Source organism: Brassica napus, chromosome A10, assembly GCF_020379485.1.
Source record: "Brassica napus cultivar Da-Ae chromosome A10, Da-Ae, whole genome shotgun sequence".
Taxonomy (NCBI): domain Eukaryota; kingdom Viridiplantae; phylum Streptophyta; class Magnoliopsida; order Brassicales; family Brassicaceae; genus Brassica; species Brassica napus.
The window spans coordinates 13,035,709-13,048,219 of NC_063443.1; the positions used below are offsets into that span (position 1 = coordinate 13,035,709).

The following is a 12,511-nucleotide window of genomic DNA, read 5'->3' on the forward strand; positions in this document are numbered from 1 at the left end:
AAAGAAACAGATTAGAAAAATAAATATTTTTTTTTAAGAAGAAGAAATATTAAATCTGAGGATTGTTATCTATCTAATAAATAAAGTGGTATGATCCTCTCGAGTCTTATATGTTGAAGTCTAAAATCTATAATTGAGTTTAGAGACTAATCAAAAAATAATAAGAAAAAGTAAATTCAAAAATTCTGTTTAATGAAATGTATAAATCGATTCGGAAAAGATGATACAAGTTTGAAATCTCGAGAACAAAGAACAATTTGTCAGTAATCTAAAAGTTGGTAGTCATTCTTTCTACATCATTCTTTTGTTTTGCAATTTCCCTTTTATAAGCCATTTTCTCTTTTTTTTTCTATTCCAGCTTCTCCATGTAGATATTATTATAGCAACTGATATGAACAGTGGTCGGCAAGGCAGTAAACAGCTATGTTCGGCGCCGAAGCCAAGTCTTGCATCCTGTTGTGGTGAGCCGTTCCATCGCATGTGTCAGATCCCTATCTAAACATGCATGTAGGAGAGTGATCATCGGGTACAGGCTTGAAAGTTATTTTCTTATTTGGGTTTCATTTCTCTTTAGAACCGGGTCAATCGGAAGTCCGTATGGATATACGGACCCCCACCTCCAATATTATATTTTACGATCTTATTAGGGTTTAGTTTCTGACAGATTTTATGGAAATGGTAATCATATGAAGTTAAATTGAAACTGATTTTTAGCTCCTTTTTTAATGAAAATTTAGTTTTAGTTGTTTTGGCTCTTAAACTTAATTGTATTATGTCTCTCACTTTACTCCAATGAAGTTATACTTGTCTATTGGTTTTATATATCTCTTTCTTTTGGACTTTTAGGATGACTGGATGAGTATCCTACCATATATTTTCACTAGGAATCTTCTGAAGAAGCTGCCTCTAATAACCAAAAGAAAAAGAACTGAAAGCTAATAAAGAACCTAGACGAATCGATCACGTACGATGTCCTGACAAAATACGTTCTAAAAGTTTGGTTTAATTTGATCATTTTGGAACGTAACTGGTTTGGGTTTTGCATCAGTATTTTAATCACAAACTACGCCAAAACAAAATTCTTATATAAATTCTAATCCTAGTTATGACATAGGTGCATATATAATTCTTTTCAAATTTATGATAATTTAAAATTGTGATCATAAGGAATGTCTGACTCTTCTTAATTTGAACGTCAGTTTGCATGCCGTATTGCTGGTATATATATTTAAGTCGATGTCAAACAAAAAAAAAGCAGGTATAAAGTCATAGTATTACGATTAAGTTATATTTTCGTCTGGCGACAAAAAAAAAGTTATATTTTCGTCTTAATGTACAAGTATATACCATACCACATAACATTTTCTTGTCAAGGAAAAAACATCAAAAACTAGATGACATGAATTCTTCTAGCCAAACCACTGGAAGAGGCACAACAATCTCCGGAATAGAAGACGATTCCTCTTGCTGCATCATACAAATTGAGAACCCTATATATTCCCCCAAACGTCTGAAGAAATCAGCCGGTGGTCAATCTTGTTGCATTTTCAGAGTCCCTCACACTCTCTTCCAAGCCAATGAAACAGCCTACAAACCGAAGATTGTCTCAATCGGTCCTTACCACCATTGTGATGGTGAAGTTGATAAAGATCATCTTCAGATGATCCAGGAGCACAAACAAAGATATCTTGCTTTCTTTTTGTCCAAGACAAATCAAAAGGATGTGCATATGACGCATTTACGCGAAGCAGTATCCGTAATGGAAGAGAGGATCAGAGGTTCATACTCCGAGGATCTAAAGTTTGATCGAGAAAAGCTGATTGATATGATGGTTCTTGACGGTTGCTTCATCCTCACGTTGCTCATTGTAGTTTCAAAGAGGAGTACTTGGCGTATTAATTATGCTGATGACCCTATTTTCACGTTGAGGTGGATTCTACCAACCGTTAGAAGTGATCTACTCCTCCTTGAAAATCAGGTTCCATTTTTTGTTCTTCAAGATATCCTTAAGACGTCAAGGTTATTTCCTTCATCTAACCTAAACGAGATGATCTTTGCATTCTTTAGCTACTCAATAAGAAGGCCAAAAGAATTTTGGGAAGAAAGAAAGAATCTTGATGCAAGCCATCTTTTAGATCTCATCCGCAAAACTTTTATACCTAATCAAACGCAGCAAACAGAAGAAGAAATATACAACAATATATTTTGTTGTTCAAGTGAAAACACATGTTTCAGTATATTGAGTCGTCATACCAAAAAGAATGTTCAAGCGGAGACACCAAGTTTGATTGGCTCAGCTAAAAAACTTCAGCTCCGAGGAATACAATTTAAGCAAAAAGGAAAATTTGAGACACCTCTTGACATAACTTTAAAGAGCGGTGTTCTTGAAATACCAAAACTAACATTTGATGACTTTTTCAGCTCTCTTTTGATCAACTCTGTGGCTTTTGAGCAGTTTAGTATGAGATGCTCGACCGAAATGACAAGCTATGTTACTTTCATGGGATGCATCATAAACACTGAAGAGGATGCAACGTTTTTAAGCGAGAAAGGGATCATAGAGAACTACTTTGGGACTGGAGAACAAGTATCTTTGTTCTTCAAGAACACTGGCAAAAGCGTTGCGTTTTCTATATCAAAGAGTTTTTTGTCAAATGTGTTCGAGGGGGTGAACGAGCACACTTCGCAAGGATGCCACGTACAATGGGCAGGATTCAAGTACACATATTTCAAAAGTCCGTGGGCATGTCTATCATCTTGTGCTGCTTTGATACTTCTTGTGCTTACCATGTTCCAAGCTTTCTTCACAGCCTATCCTTATTTTCGTCCTCCCAAGTAAAAAGAGGACTTAAGGGATTATATGGCTAGCTCTCGCTAGTGTCGCAGCTTGGGCTTCTTGTCCAAAAACTTACATTTACATTTTTCTTGTCGCTGTTTTCTGTTACCAACTATGTAATAATGCAAACTTGATTTCACTTCTTGACGTAACTTACCAACTCCTCTGTGGGATCGCAACATCATACCCAAAAAAACGTAATATATTTTTGTTCACAGTGCCATTCCTCATATGTTTTTTTCCATAATTTCACTTTCACCATTATCACCAATTAAAGTTTTATGAAATCGAGTGTCGAGATAATAGGGTTTATTAATGCGATATAATCGAAAATTCTGGTGAGTTAGAAGAATTCAAAATTTCTTATTAAACGTTCCATCGGATTTTAATGATTTAAGGAACAATAATCTGGATTTTCTATAAAATTGAAGTGAAAGAGAAAGGATAATAAGGTGCGGAGAAAGATATATATACAAATGGTGAAATAATAACTTTTAGTCATTTGCAATATACTTTCAGTTTACATATGATACGAAATTACCATCTGCTTTGGACTTAATTATTTGGCTCCAGCCTATTGAATATGAAACCGGAGCATTTTCAGTATATTGTATTTTGTAAAACAAATTGGCATCATGCTTTGTGAATTTTGTTAGACTAATTGACTGGATAAGATAATTGATCCGGTGACATAATTGTAGTTTATTTATAAAAGTTGTCATCACTTGCAAAGAAGAAAAGTCTTGGGTGAAAAGATACTTTTGTTCCTTTGCCGACCTAACGTGGAGACTTGTCAACATTTTGCAAGTGTAAACTTCTCACCTCCTTCGTAAGGATGTCTTTGTTTCACTTTAAAAAAAATAAAAATTCGACGAAGACGAAATCAAGAAAAGAACATATGTTCGAAGTCTTCCACCTTACCAGAAGAGGATCTGAGGTGGGTTTGAACTTTAAAGATTTAGATTAATGGATCCACAGACACAACAGAACGCCGCAGAAAACAGTCATGATCCCATCCCGACATCAGTCGTAGTAGACATACATAGCTTAACTTCAGAAGACACTGATCCTAAGCTTCTGAGAGAAACAGCTGGTTCAGAGTCATGTTGCATCTTGAGAATCCCACACAGCCTCGCGCGGATCAACCTCAAAGCATACGAGCCCAAGATCGTCTCCATCGGTCCTTACCACCACGGAAAGGAACATCTCAAAATGGCCCAGCAGCATAAACGCAGGTTCTTGAAGTTCTTGGTGGCTAAAATGCAAGAGAAGGGAACTAATCCTCAAGAATTAGTCAACGCTGTATCTACTTTGGAAGGAGATATAAGAGGTTCTTACTCAGAGGATCTTGGTTTGGAATCTGAAAAGTTGGTTGAGATGATGGTTCTTGATGGTTGCTTTATCCTCACGTTGTTCTTAGTAGTATCTGGCAAAGTTGTTTACACTAATCTTGATGATCCCATTTTCAGAATGCCATGGATCTTGCCGTCGATTCGAGCCGATCTTCTCCTTCTAGAGAACCAGGTTCCTTATGTTCTTCTTCAAACGCTTTTCGAAACATCGAATTTAGTTACTTCTAGCTGTTTAAACGAGCTAGCGTTTGAGTTCTTCGACTACTCATTACAAAAACCAGAAACGTTTTGGGAAAAGCATTATAGTCTCGAAGCTAAACATCTTCTTGACTTGATACGCAAGACATTTGTCCCTGTTACTTGTCAAAGAAGCATCAAAGAAGCTAATGGTTTTCTTGGATTCGTTTTATCAGCCAAGAAGCTTCACCTTAGAGGAATCAAATTCAAACCAAGGATGAACACAGATTCAATCTTAGACATAAGGTTTAGTAACGGTGTGCTTCATATTCCTCCAGTAGTCATGGATGATTTCACCGCCACGGTGTTCTTAAACTGTGTAGCCTTTGAGCAGTTATATGCAGATTCATCAAACCACATAACGAGCTACGTAGCGTTCATGGCTTGTCTTATAAACGAAGAGAGTGATGCAGCGTTTCTTAGCGAGAGAAGGATTCTTGAGAACTATTTTGGAACAGAGGAAGAAGTGTCTAGGTTTTATAAAAGCATTGGCAAAGATGTTGCTTTGGACTTAGAGAGGAGTTACTTAGCGAAGGTGTTTGAAGGGGTTAATGAGTATAGTTCCAAAGGGTTCCATGTTCATTGTGCAGAGTTTGTTCACACGCATTTTGATAGTCCATGGACATTTGCATCATCGTTTGCAGCTTTGTTGCTTCTTATGTTTGCGGCTTTACAGGTTTTCTTTGCAGCTTATAGTTATTTCAAACCTCCAAAAGATAAGTGAGAGGTAATTGTAATTTACTTGTTATGACTCTTTTGAGTCTAATAAATCCTTCGTTGTTTTCTTTAATATTTTTATCTTAATAGAGAGATGGTTGCATTGGTAACATACGAACATGTAATTAAATACACAACAGTTATCTCTCAAACACTTTTTCTTCATTTTGCCGTGGCTTTTGCGACTTCACGAAAATCAAAGGTCTTCACTTTGTTGAAATCATTAGTCATTGGTGAAGAAGAGACACCTACATAAAAACCTTCAGACTCGTACTCTTCCATGTTACTGCTACCTACACGTGAGCTACATTCTATAAGGCGGTACACAGGTTCCTTGCATGTCTCTGGTTTTTTCTTCTCCACGCTGTTGTTTGCATCTTTTTCTCCAACCTTTGTCAAACCTTCTGCTTTCAGGGGTTTAATGTCTTCTTTCTTGATGTGTTTCTTCATGAAACATATGACTTTGAAACAATAAAGACATCCTATAGACATTATCTTTATGAAGAGTGAAGTGGTAGTTGAATGAAAGTTGAAACTTTTGTTTCAAACAATATGCTTGCGTGCATTGAAGATATTTAGAGAGGAAGAGACGTGTTTCTTTTTGTTTGCTGATTTTGATTAAGCGTTTTTCTTGACTTCTTGAGAGCTACCTTAAGTTGACTCCACGCAGCTTCCACTTACTCCACCAATCACTTGCTAGGAAATTGCCCCAGTAAAAATGAAAAATAAACTCATAGCATACAAGCGCAGGCAAAGGTAATTAAATGGGATGTGAAGCAGACAGAGCTACAGTTATTTCCAACCTTCAAAAGGAAAGTGAGAGATGCTTGTAATTTACTTATTCTGATTCTTGTGAGTCTAAATTTTTTCTTCTTTTTGCTGTTTTCTTAAAAAGATTTACCGCTACGTTCTGCTTTCAGGGCTTTGTCTTCTTTATTGCTCTGCTTTTTCCTGAAACATATGAGTTTGAAACAACTAAGGGTATCTCCAATCTCTCTCCATTTTTTCTCCAAAATGGAGTAAAAGTGAAAATAGAGTAAGGATTACTCCAACTCAACTCCAAATCTTACTCCATAATAGAGTTTACTCCATAAATGAAGTAATCTTTTTTTTTGTTTGAGTAAAAAATGAAATAGGGTTAGAGTATTTTTTTACTCAATTTTTACTTTTACTCTATTTTAGAAAAAAAAATGGAGTATTACATTGGAGATGCTCTAAAACTACCTCTTATAGACATTTTTATGAGTGAAGTGGTAGATGAGTGCTAGCTATCAAGGGTGTAAATAAGGAGAGTGCAATTGGCATAAAAGTTAGAAAACAGTTTAATGGCATCTTCAATCATACTCCATTTTTTATTCTAAACATCATTTTAGAGTAAAATATGTTTAACGTTAAAATAGAGTAATGGCTAGTATTACTCTATTTATGGAGTAATTCTACATATTAGAGCATCTCCAATGTACAACTCCATTTTTCCTTCAAAATGAAATATGAAGTAAAAATACTTCAATCCTACTTCATTTTCTACTCTATAATGGAGTCATAAACAAAAAAATATGGAGTAAATCTCATTATAGAATGTGAAGTGTAATAGGGTTGGAGTACTATTTACTTCATACTTTCTTTTACTCTATTTTGGAAGAATAAATTGTGTTGAGTTGGATTGAAATTTTTTTATTTATAGAATGGTCCTTTGAACTTTTTTTATTTCATACTTAAATAATATTCAAAAAAAATAATATAAATTTTCATAAGAGATTATCTAATAATTTTAAATAAAAGTTGCATAAACTAATAAAAATACTAAAACTAAACATTAAAATATAAAATAAAAATATAACATAAAATAAGTAATTTAATAATCTGGTATACCATTTTTGGAATTGCCATAATCGGTGAAGCATTGCCCAAACAAAGAAAATGTTTGATTTTAAAATTTTCTTGCCCAGTTTAAGAAAATCATGGATAAAGAAACTCATTATTCATTCTGAAATGCACTAGTTGAACATTTGCGAGAGAAAAATATTCTAATACTCAGTTATTGAAGCAAAATATTTATCTTATGTATATTTTTATGATTTATTGTATTTTTAATAATAAATATTTAATTTAAATAAATTACATGTTGTGGATGTTTAATAAACATAAGATATTTAGGGTTAATTGGTAAGTTTTTGTAAATAGAAAGTGTTAGTAATAATTATTAATTAAACAAAAATAATTTTTCTTAAAATATTCATTTTTGGAGTGAAAAATAAAGTAATATATTGGAATAAAATCCTACTCTTTTTGGTGTTATTGAGTAAAATATAGAGTAATCGTTGGAGATGCTCTAAATCAACAACATCGTCTTCTTCTTCACCAGCCTAAACTACTCACTACCAACAAATTTCAAGATGATGTCCCCAAGTAAACTTATCAGTGCTAATGATACACCATAATAAAACCAAAAGGGTAGAGGACAACTAAGGTCCACTTTTTCATACCTAGCCCTGCACATTCATAGCACAAGCAGAACGTACCAATATGCTTACCACTCCTAGTAACATCCATATGTAAGTTTAGCATTTACGGCTCCAGCCACTTGTTTATTTAGGCTTCAAATGGTAACAGCAGATTGAGCGGCACTAGACAAGCGGTATAAATGCGGTGCGATTCTAACAGTTATAAAATGTATAAATATATGATATATATATAAAGATTTTTGTTACTGTTAATTTAATTGTGATGTGGTGCGGGGCAGATTAAAACATTTGAAACCTTAGGCTCCAAATAGTAACAACAGATTGAGCGGTGCGGGACAAGTGGTACAATTGCGGTGTGGTAACAGTTATAAAAATATATAGATATATGATATACATAAAGATTTTTGTTACTAGTTTGTGCGGGGAGGATTAAACATTCGAAGCCTTAAGGTCTAACTTTTTCATGCCTAATCCTGCACATTCATAGCACAAGCAGAACATACCAATATGCTTACCACTCCTGCTAACATCCATACGGTGTGCAGCGAAACATTCAAGGAGTACAGCAGTTGGATTTAACTGTGATGAGGATGGTTCGCGTCTTTGCTCCTTACAGTTGTCTCGAACTTGTGGAGTGCAGGTTGGTTACTACGGGTCAGGGTGTTTGGACACCGTGTGCCAAACAGATTGCTATATCATTTACCATCGTCGAGCTACGGACATCCATGGTTACTGTAATAGTGTCAACTGCATGTGTGAATTTAAGAGTCCTGAATGTTTTTAACACAACAGCAAGTAAGGATGTGTCAACAAATATTTAAATACTGTATTTAAAAAAAAAGAAGAAGAAATAAACCAATTATGAAAAAGTGAATAGAGTTAAGACACGTCATCGTTTCGCACGTGTTAACTCGTGGTTGATGGAGATAATTGTTCGTGTTAACACGTGTGACCTAAGCAGATTTGTTGTTCTTCTCCATCTCTCGAGGATTGGAGTTTTCATCTCTTTCCCGTCAAAATTTTCCTCTGATTCTCCGGAAGCTGAATCTGAAACACCCAAGGTAAGCTAGTATCTTTATCTCTTCTTTACGAACATGTAAATGAATCGGATTCGTTGATGGAGCAATGAAATTGATTTCATTTAGAAAGGTTCTCTGTGATTACGGAGTTTCTGATTCATTTCGTTATGCTCGCATGTTTTGTTTAATGATTTAATTACATGGTTTTGATTCGAGCTATTACCGAATTAAGATTTGAGTTAAGGCTTTGGTAATGAATGAATGAATGTTTCAGCTAAAGTTTGCTCATTTCTGAGTTTTAAGTATGATTTTATATTATGATGCAATTAGATCTTTTGAAAATTAGATTCCGTTATATGGGTATTAAGAAAGTTTCAGTTTTGAAGATGTTCATGTTAACTCCCCTTGTAAAGTTTCTTCCTTTGAAGATGCTCATGTTATCTCTCTCGTTGTAAAAGCTTGTTTCTTTTGCAGGTATCATTTTGAAGTTTGATCAGTTCTTCTAGCCATCTCCCTGAGTATAATAGGGTGATCAAAATGGCTGCTTCGGAAACAGTTCTACGTCTTCCATTGGGATCTTTGTTTTCATCTTGTCATCTACCTTCTTTCTCCCTTAACTCCACTCCCCTCCTCTCGTTTAAACCCTCCTCTAGTAGAAAACGAAGGGGCTTAAGGTGTACCAACACTTTGGCGAGAGGAGACACGTTTCAGAGCCCTGACTGTGTTTTCAAGGGTAAGAAGTTGCAGTCCACGAGATGCAGATGCCAAAGAAACGACGTTGAGGAGGACATCAGATCCAACTTACTTCCTTCTGACGGGTTGAAAAGCGACTTGGATGAAATGCCTCTACCTGTAAATGGAAATCTTTCGTCCAATGGTAGTACTCAATCAGCTGGAACAAACTCTATCGAGGACGAAGCTTGGGATCTCTTGAGGCAGTCTATTGTTTACTACTGTGGTAGTCCTATTGGAACTATCGCTGCTAATGACCCCAACTCTACAAGCGTGCTGAACTATGATCAGGTCTTCATTCGTGACTTCATTCCCTCGGGGATTGCCTTTCTTCTTAAAGGAGAGTATGACATTGTCCGCAATTTTATCCTTTACACTCTCCAGTTACAGGTGACAGAATCTCTCTCTTGTGATAAAAGATTGTCATGTTGAAGCTATTTGGTTTTGTTATGAGTTGATGATGTAATGCTTATTGATGACCAGAGTTGGGAGAAAACCATGGATTGTCATAGTCCTGGTCAAGGATTGATGCCTGCTAGCTTCAAGGTGAAAACGGTTCCTCTTGATGGTGATGATTCAATGACAGAGGAAGTCTTAGATCCTGATTTTGGGGAAGCGGCAATTGGACGTGTTGCTCCGGTTGATTCTGGTAAGAGAAGCTAAGTTCTAATCTTTCAACCATGTGGAAAAGGATAATACAGATTTGTTCTGGTATCATGTTAACTTGATTCGCTTTTTCATTTGTTTTTGGAACTCCAGGGCTGTGGTGGATTATATTGTTAAGAGCATACGGAAAATGCACAGGCGATGTGTCCGTACAGGAGAGAGTTGATGTGCAGACCGGAATCAAGATGATCTTAAAGCTCTGTCTCGCTGATGGTTTCGATATGTTCCCTACTTTACTAGTAACTGATGGGTCCTGCATGATAGACCGTCGAATGGGTATCCATGGTCACCCCCTGGAGATTCAGGTGTGTTACACTGTTAAATTCAATTTGAATCTGCCAGCCATTTGATTCTAACTTTACACTTTCAGGCACTGTTTTACTCAGCTTTGGTATGTGCACGTGAGATGCTTACACCAGAGGATGGATCAGATGATCTAATCCGAGCTCTCAACAACCGCCTTGTTGCGTTATCTTTCCACATCAGGGAATACTACTGGCTGGACATGAAAAAGATAAACGAAATTTACCGGTACCAGACAGAGGAGTACTCTTACGACGCGGTTAATAAGTTCAACATCTATCCAGATCAGATACCTTCGTGGTTAGTGGACTTTATGCCCAACAGAGGAGGTTATTTGATTGGAAACCTTCAGCCAGCTCACATGGATTTCAGATTCTTTTCCTTGGGGAACCTTTGGTCCATTGTGAGCAGCTTGGCTACTAATGACCAGTCACATGCGATTCTTGATTTCGTGGAAGCGAAATGGGCAGAACTTGTGGCAGACATGCCGTTTAAGATCTGTTACCCTGCAATGGAAGGTGAAGAATGGAGAATTATAACCGGAAGTGATCCAAAGAACACGTAAAGTTATCTCTTCCATATGATTTTCAATAACATGTTTTTATATTTTCATGTTGAGCATATTTGGTTTTGGTTGCAGTCCTTGGTCTTATCACAATGGAGGTTCCTGGCCAACTTTGTTATGGCAGGTTTGTTCAGACTTTTCTCTTTTCCCTTTTAGATTCTGAGCTTATCATTTTGAGCTCATCAATGTGAACTTCCGAAGCTATATGGCGTTGGTTTTGAAATCTTGGTCCCTTGTTGGTGTTTTATCAGCTGACAGTAGCAAGCATCAAAATGGGTAGACCAGAGATTGCAGAGAAGGCGGTTGAGTTAGCTGAGAGACGGATTGCTATTGACAAATGGCCTGAGTACTACGACACCAAAAGGGCAAGATTCATTGGCAAACAGGCACGGCTTTACCAGACTTGGTCCATCGCAGGCTACCTCGTGGCCAAGCTCCTCTTGGCAAATCCATCTGCAGCAAAGTTCCTCACCAGTGAAGAGGATTCTGATTTGAGAAATGCCTTCTCTTGCATGATCAGCGCCAACCCGAGAAGGACACGAGGACGCAAGAAGACTCAACAACCGTTTATTGTATGAAAGCTCACAAATCTTTTTTTCAATGTGAGCCATTGACTATGTCCTCCTCCACTGTTCTGTCCCTTCCAACAGAATGATACAGAATTCTTGTGTAAATAGTTTCTCTTAGAAACTTGTCATAAAAGGGAATGATATTTTTATCATATGCTAAGTATAGTCAGTGCTTTGATTTTGTTGCGGTAGTCCAACAAAATTGGATACACATCTTTATTACCACTTGCGTTTCGTCCCATCGAACTAAATTCAAACTGACAAGGCCATGTGTTTGGCCTATGACATTTGGCTGGCTCATATCTGTGAGCTTTGCCCGTGGTAGATGCATGCATCTAAATTGTTAAGTTATTATATAGTTGTCTGACTTATGTCAGAAGCTATTCATAATGAGAGCCAAATTTGTCTTTATCTATTCAAAACAAAACTTTCAAGTGGATGTTTGTTACCATTCGAAACCTGAATGTTTACAACCGTCCCGCTCCGTACTGCAGTTAACAATAACAAAAATTTCTACGATTCTGAATGGTGACTGCGGTTTGAGCGGTGCGGACCAAGCGGTTCAACTGCGGTGCGGTTCTAACAGTTATAAAAATATATAGATATACAGTATATGTAAAGATTTTTGTTACTTTTAACTGCGGGGCGAGGCGGGACTAGAGTCACTATTCGAAACATACATATACCATATATCTATATATTTTTATAACTGTTAAAACCGCACCGCAGTTGAACCGCTTGTCCTGCACCGCTCAAATCGTAGTTACCATTCGGAACCTATCCGTTTTACAATAATTGAAATATTAATAAAATAATTTCGATAGCAAGTTGACAGACATAAAGTCGATAAACACAATGAGTGCAATTTGCCGGTAGGAGCTCAGAGTGTACTATTTGTCATTTATATGCAACAGTTTAAGGGTTTGATTTTTCTTCTCCTACCTTTGTATAGATATTATTATATTCGGATTCATTTTCTCGTAAGTGGGGCATGCTACCATGATACAAATTTAAGATGGTGGAAGAAAGACATCTAGCACGCGACAATGA

At 36.5% G+C, this 12,511-nt stretch overlaps 4 protein-coding genes across 4 annotated transcripts; 3 read left to right on the forward strand and 1 right to left on the reverse strand.

Moving 5' to 3' along the window:
• The first annotated feature begins 1,399 nt into the window (after positions 1-1,399).
• On the forward strand, positions 1,400-2,896 carry LOC106369744 (UPF0481 protein At3g47200-like). The gene has a single exon (XM_013809860.2). The coding sequence runs from the start codon at positions 1,400-1,402 to the stop codon at positions 2,837-2,839; it is 1,440 nt and encodes a 479-aa protein (XP_013665314.2). The 3' UTR covers positions 2,840-2,896.
• Positions 2,897-3,658: 762 nt separating this feature from the next.
• Positions 3,659-5,254, forward strand: LOC106370415 (UPF0481 protein At3g47200-like). The gene has a single exon (XM_013810422.3). The coding sequence runs from the start codon at positions 3,803-3,805 to the stop codon at positions 5,147-5,149; it is 1,347 nt and encodes a 448-aa protein (XP_013665876.2). The 5' UTR covers positions 3,659-3,802; the 3' UTR covers positions 5,150-5,254.
• Positions 5,195-5,678, reverse strand: LOC106370413. Its single transcript, XM_013810421.3, has one exon. The coding sequence runs from the start codon at positions 5,632-5,634 to the stop codon at positions 5,305-5,307; it is 330 nt and encodes a 109-aa protein (XP_013665875.2). The 5' UTR covers positions 5,635-5,678; the 3' UTR covers positions 5,195-5,304.
• Positions 5,679-8,543: 2,865 nt separating this feature from the next.
• Positions 8,544-11,642, forward strand: LOC106371647 (alkaline/neutral invertase E, chloroplastic). Its single transcript, XM_048743057.1, has 8 exons — positions 8,544-8,668; positions 9,101-9,748; positions 9,842-10,007; positions 10,118-10,329; positions 10,395-10,888; positions 10,968-11,016; positions 11,144-11,573; positions 11,605-11,642. The coding sequence occupies exons 2-7, from the start codon at positions 9,164-9,166 to the stop codon at positions 11,468-11,470; spliced, it is 1,833 nt and encodes a 610-aa protein (XP_048599014.1). The 5' UTR covers positions 8,544-8,668; positions 9,101-9,163; the 3' UTR covers positions 11,471-11,573; positions 11,605-11,642.
• The last annotated feature ends 869 nt before the right edge of the window (positions 11,643-12,511 follow it).